This window comes from Chenopodium quinoa, unplaced genomic scaffold (genome assembly GCF_001683475.1).
Source record: "Chenopodium quinoa cultivar QQ74 unplaced genomic scaffold, ASM168347v1, whole genome shotgun sequence".
NCBI classification, from domain to species: domain Eukaryota; kingdom Viridiplantae; phylum Streptophyta; class Magnoliopsida; order Caryophyllales; family Amaranthaceae; genus Chenopodium; species Chenopodium quinoa.
Genome location: NW_018742907.1, coordinates 1354653 through 1367933, shown reverse-complemented (window position 1 = coordinate 1367933; position 13281 = coordinate 1354653). Strand labels below are relative to the sequence as shown.

The 13281-nt window shown below is 36.5% G+C and overlaps 1 protein-coding gene across 1 annotated transcript; it reads left to right on the top strand.

Annotated features, from left to right (window-relative positions):
• The first annotated feature begins 49 nt into the window (after positions 1-49).
• Positions 50-12063, top strand: LOC110727578 (plant intracellular Ras-group-related LRR protein 1-like). The gene is made up of 3 exons (XM_021907152.1): positions 50-1089; positions 10681-10847; positions 10919-12063. The coding sequence occupies exons 1-3, from the start codon at positions 367-369 to the stop codon at positions 11550-11552; spliced, it is 1524 nt and encodes a 507-aa protein (XP_021762844.1). The 5' UTR covers positions 50-366; the 3' UTR covers positions 11553-12063.
• Positions 12064-13281: the final 1218 nt, after the last annotated feature.

The following is a 13281-nucleotide window of genomic DNA, read 5'->3' as shown; positions in this document are numbered from 1 at the left end:
TATAGGTTGTGAGTGGGAATTTAGTTTCCGTTTGAGTGGTATGTACCAACCATATTATGCGATTTGGGGTGACAAAACAATACTACGAGGCTACAACTAACGAGTACTAATGTACAATGTAACAGACCTCCCCAGTACACCCCTCATCTGCAACAAAATCAATTAATGAGTTGATGAGTCTCCACTAATTTCGTTATCATCATCAGTTCATCACCATTGCTAATGCTAATCCACTAATCCCCCTAAAATTCTCCCCTCTTCTCTAATAAATCCCTTCACACACTTTCTCTCTCCTCTCACCTTGATCAAACCCTCCATTTCCAGTTTTCCACCATCTTCATCTTCATCTTTCTCTCTCCTCCAATCATGGATCCAAACCCCACAAACTTCCCAGTCCTCTCCTACGTCATGGCTCGAGTCCCATCACTCTCCTCCCTCCGCCCACCCACCGCACCCACCCACGACATCGAACAACCCCCTTCTTCCTCCTCCTCTTCTTCCGCCGCCCCTTTCCACGACCCCCTCGTCGAAACCATGCCCCACCTCAAAGACCCCAAGGTCATGTCCGCCATGGCCGAAGCCGTCTCCGAGATCTCCCAAACTCGCTCCATCCTCCAAGCTCTCGGCGAACGCCCTGATCACGAATCCATCGACATCGCCAAATCCAAAGTCGCCGAAATCGACGCTCTTCTCTCCTCCCAACTCGAGGAAATCGCGCTCTCCCCTCGCTCCCCCGACGTCGACAGCGAGCGTGAGAAGGCGGAGCGGGAGAAGATGATGTACAAGGCTGTTATTCAGCTTGATGAGATGCATGATGCGTATGAGAAGTTGCTAAGGAGTGCTGAGGAGAAGTTGATGAAGATTTATGATTCTGCTGTTAGAGAGAAGGAAGGTGAGGTTCGTAATGGGGACGCCATTGATGAGGAGGAGGAGGAAGAAGATGAAATGAATGAGGAGGTTGTTGCGGTTTTGAAGGATGAATTTGTTGAGAAGGTTGATTTGACTGGTAGGAAGTTGAAGATTCTTCCTGAAGCTTTTGGGAAGCTTCGTCATCTTATTGTTCTTAATTTGTCTAGCAATCAACTCCAGGTTTTCATTTTTCTCTTTGTTTCTCTTTTGATTGTGTTGATTTTGTTGATTGAGATGATCAATGTGTTTTTAATTGCTTGGATTTGGAATTTTAGTTGAATTATATATTGTTGTTGACTTGTTGTTGGGTTATTGGATTCAATTGAATTTTAGATGATTTTGCATTTGCCTGCTCAGTTTGATGAATAATTATGAATTGAGGTAGAAAATGATTAAGGATCATGAATTTGTTTTGTGTTTCTATGAATTATCAAATTAGAAAATAGAGATATGATGAATGACCACATTTGACTTGGACGTGGTTTGGTGTGTCCTGCATCATTTCTGGATCATACTATTTATAAAAAATGAGTGATTTAGGATTGATGACATAATGGTGTTGGGTTTAGCAGAGCGGGTCAATTTCGTACTTTCAGATGATGTTTATTGGATGAGTTGTTTGAAGGTATTTGTTTGACTTTTGGAATGCTGTTACGGAGTGTTAAAACTTCGTTTCTTATGGTTGAAATCTGATTTGCGTTTTGAGGATTGACGAACTATTGGTGTGTGGGTTTAGAAGAGCAGATCAATTTTGTGCTTGCAGATGATGTTTATTGGATGAGTTGTATGAAGGTTTTCGTTTGACTTTTGGAATGCTGTTACGGAGTTTTAAATTGGCAAACTAATGGTGTGTGAGTTTAGAAGATTGGATTGATTTTGTGCTTGGAGATGATGTTTCTTAGATAAGTTGTATAATGACTTTTGGATTACTGTTACTGAGTATTAAAAGCCTGTTTCTTCTGGTGGAAACTTATTTTCAACTTTTAACCTGAAATCCAACTTGAAATCAAGCCAGACCCAAATAGCTATTATCTCGAGTTTTTCAGTTTCCTGAGCTGATTCCGGAGAAAACAGAAAGATTTTCATAAGAGAGTTGAGAAATATAGAAGGATTTTATGTAGTACTTTAGCTCCATAGGTATTAAGGTTATATGTGGCACACCAACCTATGGTTCTGATCTAGGTCTAATCAGCAAATACCATGTTGAAATGCCTCTCAATAGGCCCTGCTTTAGTCAAGGTTAGGCAGGTGGAGCCTATTGAATAATTTAGCGTATGTAGGCATTTTCTTGTTTGCTAAGCTTAATTAACTTAGGTGTAGGTGTTGTTGATTAAAAAAAGCAAAGAAGAAGAGCAATTTGTATCTCGGTTTAGAGAAGTAGTCGTCCGCCTGGCACGGCGAGCCGCCCGGTAGGGCGCGAGGATAAAGATAGAAATTTGTTGTACCATCGCCGGGCACTGCCTGGTAGGGCGCGAGAACGAAGAAGATTATCGCTGGCAACCGGCCGACAAGGCCGCCATTGTTCGACAGGACCCAGATTTACCTGGGTTGCTTGGTTTCTCTCGCCCAGCGGCGCGGGTGTAAGCCTAGGCAACTTTGACGGTTATCTTCGTTGTTTGCTTGGTATTTTGCTCTTAATATATATATATTATATATGATGAAAATAGTAATTTAAGAAAACGGTTGATTGTTCTTCTTGGAAAACCTTTTACAAGTTAATTTTCATTATCCCAAAATCACAAAAGCTTAAACACATTGTATCGCAATCATCCTACTTATGATTGTAATTGACCTTTGTTGTATCTCCCGAGTAAATTTTCGTAATACCCGGTTGTAGTATAGGGTCGGAATTATACTTTTGGATTGTTGGGGAATTTGTGTTTACAAGTGTCACAAAGAAAAATGTTAAGGAAAAATATGAAAGTAAACTTCCAAGATTAATATCATTTTTCTTATGCTTTAAAGCATTTCTAAAATCTTTCCAAAATAATGGTAGCTTATCAATTATAGAAGAAACAATAAAGGTCTCTTCAAGAGTGATATTGTGTTGCCTAAAACTCCCTAAAATTCCTTGGATTTCATGAAATTATTCCACAACCGGCCTACTATCAATCATCTTAAAATTATTGAACTTACTAATAAGAAATTTTTGCTAGATGCATCCTCGACCATATATTTATATTCTAATTCATTCCAAAGCAATTTTGCAGACTCATGAAATTGATAAATATCAAACAATTCATTAGACATACCGTTAAGGATGTGACCACGGCATATATAGTCATCGTTCTCCCACTTGTTCCTCTTTCTAGTGGCATCCAACGTCTCTTTTTCCTCCTTTGAAGGCTTCGGGGTTGTGAGGAACATAAGCCATACGCCCACACCGAGCGATGTCAACGGAAAATGCATCTTCTTTTGCCACTTTCGAAAATCCACACCTTTAAAACTTTTTAGCTCCATTAGTCACATCAGATGCATGTACAGTCTTTTTCTTCTTCTCCTTAGGTACACTTATTACATCTTTATCCTTCAAAATAGTGGAAGAGCAAAGCCATCCATATAGAGAACGATGTCATTAGGGCAGGAATCATAAAGGAGTGCAAAAGATTCTGAAATTGGGGTTTTAGAAGAACCCATGAACGCTTGAGACCAAATTTTTTTGGGGTTTTGGTTAGAATTCCACGATCCTGGAAATTTACTCGCAATCTTCGTTGCATCACCTCCATCACTCTCGAGTAGGAGTGAAAATAATACGAGATTATTTCGGATTTTTTTGTGGGTATTTGCGAAAAGTGAAAAGTTAGGAACCTTTTGGCTGAGACTCTTGTCTTGGGAGGAATTGGAAGGAAAAGAAAACAAAGGAATCCATAATTTGAGTCAACTACCATTTTGAAGGATAAAGATGTAATAAGTGTAATTAAGGAGAAAGGAAAAGACTATACATGCATTTGATGTGACTAATGGAGCTAACAAGTTTGAAGGTGTGGATTTTTGGCAAAAGAAGATGCATTTTCTGTTGACATTGCTCGGTGTGGCTTGTGTTCTCACATCCCCGAAGCCTTTGGAGGAGGAAAACAAGACATTGGATGCCACTAAAAAGAGGAACAAGTGGGAGAATGATGACTACATATGCCGTAGTCACATCCTTAACGGTATGTCTAATGAATTGTTTGATGTTAATCAATTTCATGAGTCCGCTAAATTGCTTTAGGATGAATTAGAGTCTAAATATATGGTCGAGGATGCATCTAGCAAGAAATTTCTTGTTAGTTAGTTCAATAATTTTAAGATGATTGATACTAGGCTAGTTGTGGAACAATTTCATGAATTCTAAAGAATTTTAGGCAACACAATATCACTCTTGATGAGACCTTTATTGTTTCTTCTATAATTGATAAACTACCATCATCTTGGAAAGATTTTAGAAATGCTTTAAAGCATAAGAAAGATGATATTAATCTTGAGCTTGGCTTCTCACATTTGGATTGCGGAGGAAATCCGAGTGCAAGAGGGACAAAGGGATGTTAATCCTAGTTCAACCACAGTTAATGTGGTGGAGGATGCTAAGTCTAATGAGAGAAAATGAATCAAACAAAGGCAAAAAGCCTAAAGTGGGAAGTGATGGTAAAAAATCACGAGCTTATTAGGTTTGTGGAAATTCCGGTCATTTTAGAAAGGATTGTACCATTTGGAAGAAAAAGATGAGCAATAAAAAGGCACAAGGTGGAAAAGGCAGGTTAAGCCAATCCTAAGACAAGCAGTGTGCACAAATTTCATTTAATTCTTTAATGAGTTATTTATGTGTGAAATCTGAAATCCTATGTGTACAAGGTGATACTTATACTTCTTGGTACATTGATTCAGGAGCATGGAGGCATATTTGCAAGGATCCTTTGTTGTTTAAATCCTTCATTGAGGTGACCAATGGAGAGATTCTTTACATGGGGAATGATTCTACCGCAAAAGTACTAGGCAAGGGATAAGTAGAGTTAATGCTTAGCTCTAGCAAATCTCTAATTTTAAGGGATGTGTTGTATGCTCCCGAACTTAGGAGGAATCTTGTTTCCGGGGCTATCTTGAATCGTTTAGGTTTTAGAATGGTTTTAGATAAATTTATATTGTCTAAAGGTAGTTTATTTGTAGGACTCGGTTACGTTTGTGATGAAATGTTTAAGCTTAGTATTTCTAATACTTTGTAAGACAATTTGTATGTTGTTAATAATTACTCTTGAGAGTGAGGGATAGCTCAAGTGGTTAGAGCTCCCCTCCCGATTCCAAGAGATCTTGGGATCGATTCTCATCTCTTGCCCTCGTGGCTCTCTAACACCAAAAAAAAAAAAAGAAAAAAAAAAAAAAAAAAAAAAAAAGAAAAATGATTGCTCTTCTCTATGGCATGTAAGACTTAGACATGTTAATTATAAAAGTTGTATTTTATGTTAAAGCATGATTTAATTCCGTCTTTTGATCCAAGGATAGAAAAGTGTAGGACATGCATGTTAACAAAAATCACAAGGAAACCATATCCTAATGTTGTGGTATAGAATAATGCATTGCTTGATTTAGTGCATAGTGATCTATGTGATTTTCATAGCACACATTCCTTAGGCAACAAAAAGTAATTAACAACTTTCATGGATGATTTTTCAAGATTTTGCTATGTTTATTTATAGCATTCTAAGGATGAAGCCCTCGACAAATTTAAAATCTACAAAAATGAAGTGGAATTGCAAACAAACGGTAAAATCAAAAGATTAAGAACCGATAAAGGTGGTGAATACTATAATCCAAGTTATTTCCAATCAATAGATATAGTACATGAAACTACCGCGACATATTCACCACAACAAAATGGTATAGTGGAACGCAAGAATAGGACTCTACAAGAAATGGTTAATTCCATGTTATCCTATTCGAGATTGAGTGATGGATTTTGGGGAGAAGCAGTATTAACCGCTTGTTACATTTTAAACCGAGTTCCAATGAAAAGGAATGAGGTAACCCCATATGAGTTATGATATAAAAGGAAACCAAACTTGGGTCATCTCAATGTTTGGGGTTGTAGGGCAATTGTAAAAGTGTCGGAGCCTAAACGTAAAAAGTTGGTGAAAGAAGAGTGGAATGCATTTTTATAGGATGTGCGGAACATAGCGAATCCTATACGTTCTATGTAATTGAACAAAATGACTATTGGTCGGTTCATACCACCATTGAGTCTAGAGATACATTGTTTAATGAAAATAGATATTCATCAAATTCCTAGACCTAAGGATATAACTCCAAATACCGATTTGGTCAAGAGATAGATTACCAAATCATTTAGAGGAGGCAACAACATCATTATCTCACCCTACGAGAAGTAAGAGGGCAAGGAAAAAAAAATCTTTTGGCCGGGACTTTCATGTGTACTTGGTTGAGGGACCATGGTATTCTGTTTCGACACAATGTCCTTATATTTTTAATGTAGAAGATGATCCTTTGATAAGGTTATGAGGTCTCGTGATGCTCTATTTTGGAAAGAAGCTATTAATGATGAGATGGAATCGGTCATGGGAAGTAATACTCAGGTGTTAGCTAATTTACCACCTAAATGTAAACCAATAGGGTGCAAATGGATGTTCAAAAATAATTTGAGGATTGATGGAACAATAGAAAAGTTCAAAGCCCGGTTAGTGGCACAAGGTTTTACACAAAAGTCTGGTATCGATTATTTTGATACATATGCACCGGTTGCTAGAATCTCAACTATAAGGTTGTTTATAGCGCTTGCGGCTATCCATAATCTCATGATCCATCAAATTGATGTCAAGACCGCATTCTTGAATGGAGGTCTAGGGGAAGAAGTTTACATGCAACAATCGGAAGGGTTTGTTGTGGAAGGTCAAGAGGGAAAAATTTGCAAGTTGATTTAATCTTTGTATGGGCTAAAACAAGCAATTAAACAATGGCATCAAAAGTTTGATGAGGTTGTGTTGTCTAATGGTTTCAAGTTGAACAATTCAGACAAGTGTATATATAGCAAATTTTATGAAAACGGTCAAGGTGTCATAATTTGTCTATATGTAGATGACATGTTGATCTTTGGAACGGAGTTGTCACAAGTTAAAATGACAAAAGTCTTTTCTTTGTTCAAAGTTTTCCATGAAAGACATGGGAGAAGCGGATGTCATATTGGGGAGAAGCGGATGTCATATTGGGCATAAGGATAAAGAGGGAAAAAGAAAAGTTGATCTTGTCACAATCTAATTACATTGAGAAAGTGTTTAAGAAATTTAATGTCAGTGATGACTCTACTTCTCTTTATTCAACACTTATGGATCCTAGCATAAAGTTGATACCTATTGAAGGTAATGCAGTTTCACAACTTGAATATGCTAAAGTAATAGGTTGTTTGATGTATGCCATGACAAGTACTAGGCCGGATATTGCTTATGCAGTTGGTCAACTAAGTAGATACACTAGTAATCCTAGGTATGCTTTGAAGAAAACCATGGATTATGGTTTGCCTTATAGTGGATATCCTTCGGCTGTAGAAGGGTATTCGAATGCAAGTTGGATCTCTAACAAAGATCATTCCTCTACAAGCGGATGGGTTTTCCTATATGGGGGAGGTGCAATTTCATGGGCTTCTAAAAAGAAAACTTGCATTGTGGACTCCACCATAATATCGGAGTTCATTGCTTTGCATTCGACTGGTAAAGAAGACGAATGGTCGAAGGATCTCATGTTTGAGATTCCTTCGTTGCCAAAATCGATATCACCAATAGTGATACATTGTGATAACAATGCTACCTTGGCAAGGGCATATAACCAAGTTTATAATGGTAAGTCAAAACACATGGGAGTACGGCATAAACGTACAGTTACATCCAAGGACTTATTAAGGATAGTGTGATCACTATTGATTATGTTCGAACAAATCTTAATCTCGCCGATTGTTTCACAAAGTTATTGGCAAGAGATGTTAACAATAGGATGGCAATCGATTTAGGATTGGAGCCCTAAATAATTACAAATAAGGGAATCTTAACTTAACGCCCAATAAGATGTTGGGTGTTAAGTTCAATAAAATTAACTTTCTCATTTGCTAATTGGGAACTTGTTTATTCATCCATGGTTAAGTTCTGGATTTTCTGTGATGTTTAAGAGGTCTTTTAACTTAATAGATTTCCTGATATTATCATAGGAGCATGTTTTGGAAATCTAACTATATAAGTACAAGGTTTAGCCGCTTCAAGAAATTATTAAGGGCATAGCTTTGATGTACTTATGAACAGATATGGACACATGGCTTAAGTGTCAAGTAAATATGTATTTAAGTAATTAATCTTGGGTGTGTAATATCTTGAAGTATCCAATATGTATTGGTTTTGGTTCTAACGTTTTTTTTATAACGAATGGATAAGGATTCTTGGATTGTATGTTGCACTAAGTGGGAATTCAAGTCTTTGTACACTTTCATTTATGCATAAGATTGTTTTTTGTGATGATGATGTTTTGCAATGAGTCTTATATTATACTCTAAATGGAGAGGATTGTTGAATAATTTAGAGTATGTAGGCATTTTCATGTTTGCTAAGCTTAGATAACTTAGGTGTAGGTGTTGTTGATTAAGAAAAGCAAAGAAGAAGTGCAATTTGTATCTCAGTTTGGACAAGCCACTATCCGGTGCCCGCTCGGTAGGGCGCTTAGGACAAAGATAGAAAATGGTAATTCAAGAAAACGGTTGATTGTTCTTCTTGGAAAACCTTTTGCAAGTTAATTTTCATTATCCCAATATCACAAAAGCTTAACACAATGTATTGCCATCATCCTACTTGTGATTGTAATTGACCTTCGTTGTATATCCTGAGTAAATTTCCGTAATACCCGGTTGTAGTATAGGGTCGGAATCATACTTTTGGGAAAGTGATTCCGTTCACGCCTCGAAGTTTATTTTCAGATTTTTTCCCTTACATTTTTCTTTGTGACCCTTGTAAACACAAATTCTTCAACAGAGCCTACCTCTGTGATAATAGAGAGGTGATTTCCCATTGGACTTTGATCGGATAACTCTCTCCTATTTGAAAATTAAAAAGGAAAGAGACAATAAAATGAATTATTGTATTTTAGTCCATCCTTACCCAAAGTCAAAGAATAGTGAACATTTGACTGCAATGGAGTACTATGTATGGAGGTAGGCATTAAGAGAATAGCTGAATAGTAGTAGCTCTAATATTTGATGGATCTTTAAATTATCCATTTCAATATTAAATCAAACTAGAACCATGAGACTATGCTTATCCACTTGAGAAGTTGATTGGTACCCTGATTTGTGACATTTGTTTGCCTTCCACTAACTTGCCAAGCCAGATCTTTGTGAAGAACCTAATAATTTGCATTTCAAGATTTGACTCATAGAGTCATAGAGAATCAATATGGCTTCTAAGCATGTTGGAAAATGGTTAAGCAATGCAAGAATGCAGATATGGTCACATGGATGATATTCCTGTGAACTGTTTGTCATCGGTTGTGTCACTCATATTTTAGTCAATAACTGTCACATGTCTTGACTGCATTCGATACTTTCCTCTTATATTCCTTATGCATTGCTCGGAAGACCTCCATTTATTGGGTATCTTAAGACATTCAAGCTTCTGTGCCTTGAGCTACACATAGCAGAATGTTGAATGAACAACTAGTTCTCAAGAGTCTGTATTCTGGTTTTACCCAATTAAATTAGTATAAAAAGGTGTTAAAATCTGTCAAATTGTTGCCCTTCTACTATTCGTTAATAATGCCTTCAGCAATGTTCTTCCTTGATAATAAATTCTCAAACCATTATATCAGTCTTGTTTTAGTTATTGTTGGAATGAGGTGCCCAGGTGGGACCAAGAGGGTTCATAATGGGAATGGTTTCATTTGGGAAAGAGGGGAAGGGGGGGAGGGGGGAGGAGTGAAACTCTTGATAAATAAGATATTCCTCGATCTCATAAAGCTGAGTGGTGTGTGTACAATTTTTGGGAAACAACATTTTTGTCAATCTGAGTGGGGTGTCTACAATTTGGTGATTAGAGTTTTGTTCATCTGTGGTAAAATATTGGTTCTCACCCTGCTGAAGTCTGAAGGTGTCTAGTGGTATCTCTTGGGTCAAATTCACTCTAAACATATGATACTGATTACAATGTCATTATGTCAGTGTGAGTTGGTATCAGCTTGCAGCTAATTTTGTGCAATCACACTGTTTTAAGTTAAATTTGTGTTTAAATATTTATTGATTATTATCTATGTGTAAAAGATTATAAAAAGGGCTATATAAAGAAATACAAGTAATTTTCAAATTGCCATACCTGTTAATTACATCTGTATTTCATGGGACTGCTTATTAAAAATCTCACTGAACAAGTCTAGGAATTGCCTCTTCATGCAAGTTAAAGCTCAATTGGAAATCTTTAGTAGAGTTCAGTTCCAGCTCATATTCTGCAGCAGTTTAAATCTCCGGGCTAATTCCGTTGTTCTTTCCTATGCAACCAACCTTTTTCTTGGGGCTGCAGTCCTAAATTTGTTCCTATGGTAAATAATTTTCCTTGTTTGTATGAAATTGGAAATGTATCCCTTTGTTTGGGAGCAGGTATGTGGGACCTGGTGTATTTTTTTTTTTTTTTTGTGTAAATATGCCTTGATGTTTTTATATTGCATATTTTATGGCCTAGCTATGTTGCTATTGCGTTATCTATAAACTGGTATATGTTATTCAATTTAATCCTCCTAATGCTCAGTGCTTTTGGTTTGTAGTCTATTCCTGACTCTGTAGCCGGGCTGGAAAATCTTGAAGAGTTTAATCTGTCCTCCAACTCTCTGCAATCACTGCCAGACTCTATTGGTCTGCTTCTTAAATTGAAGATCCTCAATGTGTCTGGCAACAAGCTAACTACCCTTCCTGACAGCATCAGCCACTGCAGGTAATGCTTGATTCTTTTCCAAATACTTCAAAAGGCCAATATGGGGAAGTCTTGATTTTTGGTCTTTTCAGGTCGCTGGTGGAGTTGGATGCTAGTTTCAATAACCTAGCATACTTGCCAACTAACATAGGTTATGAGTTGGTGAACTTGAAAAAACTTGCAGTTCAATACAATAAGATCCGTTCTCTTCCAACATCTGTTGGAGAGATGAAATCTCTTCAACACCTTGACGTGCACTTCAACGAGCTTCATGGCCTTCCTCTCACAATTGGCAAACTGAAAAATCTTTTAACTGTAAACCTTAGTGGCAATTTCAGTGATATGAAGGAGTTACCTGAGACATTTGGCGAACTAATTAATCTTGAAGAACTAGACCTGAGCAACAACCAGATTCATTCACTGCCAAATTCATTTGGTAGGCTGGAGAAGCTGGCGAAGCTTAATTTGGAACAGAACCCTATTGTCATTCCTCCTGTTGAGGTTGTGAAAGAAGGGGTCGAGGCTGTGAAGCTTTTCATGGCTAAGAGATGGGCTGATCTCCTATTGGAGGAAGAAGAAAGGAGCAGGCAAGTGACGCAGGAAGGACAGGAGACTGGATGGTTGAAACGAAGTGTTTCTAAGATTAATGAAGTCGTTTCTAAAGCCTCTGAATATCTTGGATCTCCTCGAAGTCCCCAAGACCCTTACCTTGACCAACCTCTATGATCAGTATGCAAACTGACTTGCTCTTTCATTTTCCTGATCGTTTTTGTGAGCTTTGAGAATTTTGCTCATTTCTGCAACAACGCCGATGGCCCTCTCCCCATTTTTTTGTTGGTTACAGACTTACAGCTTGGTACGGGCAGAAAAGTCTTGATAAAGTTGCTGTTTGCTTTGTATTGAACACTTTTGACTTATTCACTAAGTTTTGCAGATTAGTTTAGGATAACAGTTTTGTCTGTGTAATAAGTATGAAAATTGCATTGTGCTATTTTGGGCTGTTGTGTTATATGCAGCTAGCATTTCTTGGCTTATAATGTGGGTACATGTTGTCAAAAAATAGTGATTGTAGTATCCACATTGCAGTTTTAAAAGCATAGTTTTGATACTTTTGAGAATTGGAGTATGTTCATTGAATAATGCGGTGTATTAACAGTCCTTCATGTTAGGGGTAATGATATATGCAGCTCTAAAAAGTTTGAAAATTTATGATACAAACATGCACTCTTTTGTGTAATTAATGTTTTTTTTTTAATTTTTTTGTTTATTCATATATGTAACTTTAAGGGTTACACTGTACTCTTGTATCATGTAGCTTTTACTTTCTAGAGTAATAGGCATTCGTTGAGCTAGAAAAATCTACCATTAAACAACACGAGTATTAATGATTTATGTGACCTAATAAAAAGGACAATGGATTTAGATTATTATGTGTGCTCTTGTAACGTATAAACTTGGACGATTTTTAATGGCGCTTTATTTAGACTCAAGTTATGTTTGTATACACTGAAAATTGTTGCGAATATAACCTATAGACTTATAGAGTAAGTGAAATATTACGGTAATATCAACATCTATCAATAACATAAAGAAAGAAATACAGTTATTCCCATCCTAAACCAAACAAGGAGGTAACTCGAAAGTGTGAAACCCATCAATTGTACCACTTGCTCTCTCCTATGGTGATTGTGTTCTACACCCTCTCACTCCACTGCTCCGTCGACTTATGTTTGTACATAAACACTCCGACAACTTTACCGTTGAATTCAAATAAAATCCTAAGAAAAAATACTGATATAAAGATAATGGTTAACTCAATATCTTTCACAAGTTTATTAGACTAATATATATTATTTTTTATTTTTTTTACGAGTAATATATTTGTATTTTATCGTAAAGCCAGTAAAGTTTCGCGAACCATCTTTTGATAGGTATTTATTAATTTATGCATATTTTTTGTTGATGAATTGGACACACAAGTAATTGACCAATTTGCCCCTCAAGTTTCATTCCTTAGCTTAGTAGTGTATCTTTTTGAAGAAGAAACACTAACATAGCTTCAATTAATGCCCAACTACTAGCTAAATTCCACAAGAGGAAGGTCGTCATGCCATTATTGCAAAGAAAAGTACTCTCAAAGGGTTGGTTTCTTAAATATATATATATATATATATATATATATATATATATATATATATATATATATATATATATATATATATATATATATATATATATATATATATATATAATTAAAAAAAATTAATCCATCTTTTTGTTCAACTATTTCCATCACAAACTAGTAAGGCGACTAGAAATAGATGTGAGCTTCTATGAAGCCAAAATTTATTTTATCCAAAGAGGCAAAAATCATGTGTGACCTAATTTTTAATTTTGATCTTGAGAAGCTACTTTTAAAACTTACTTAAATACTATTAAGGGTCATGCAAATTTT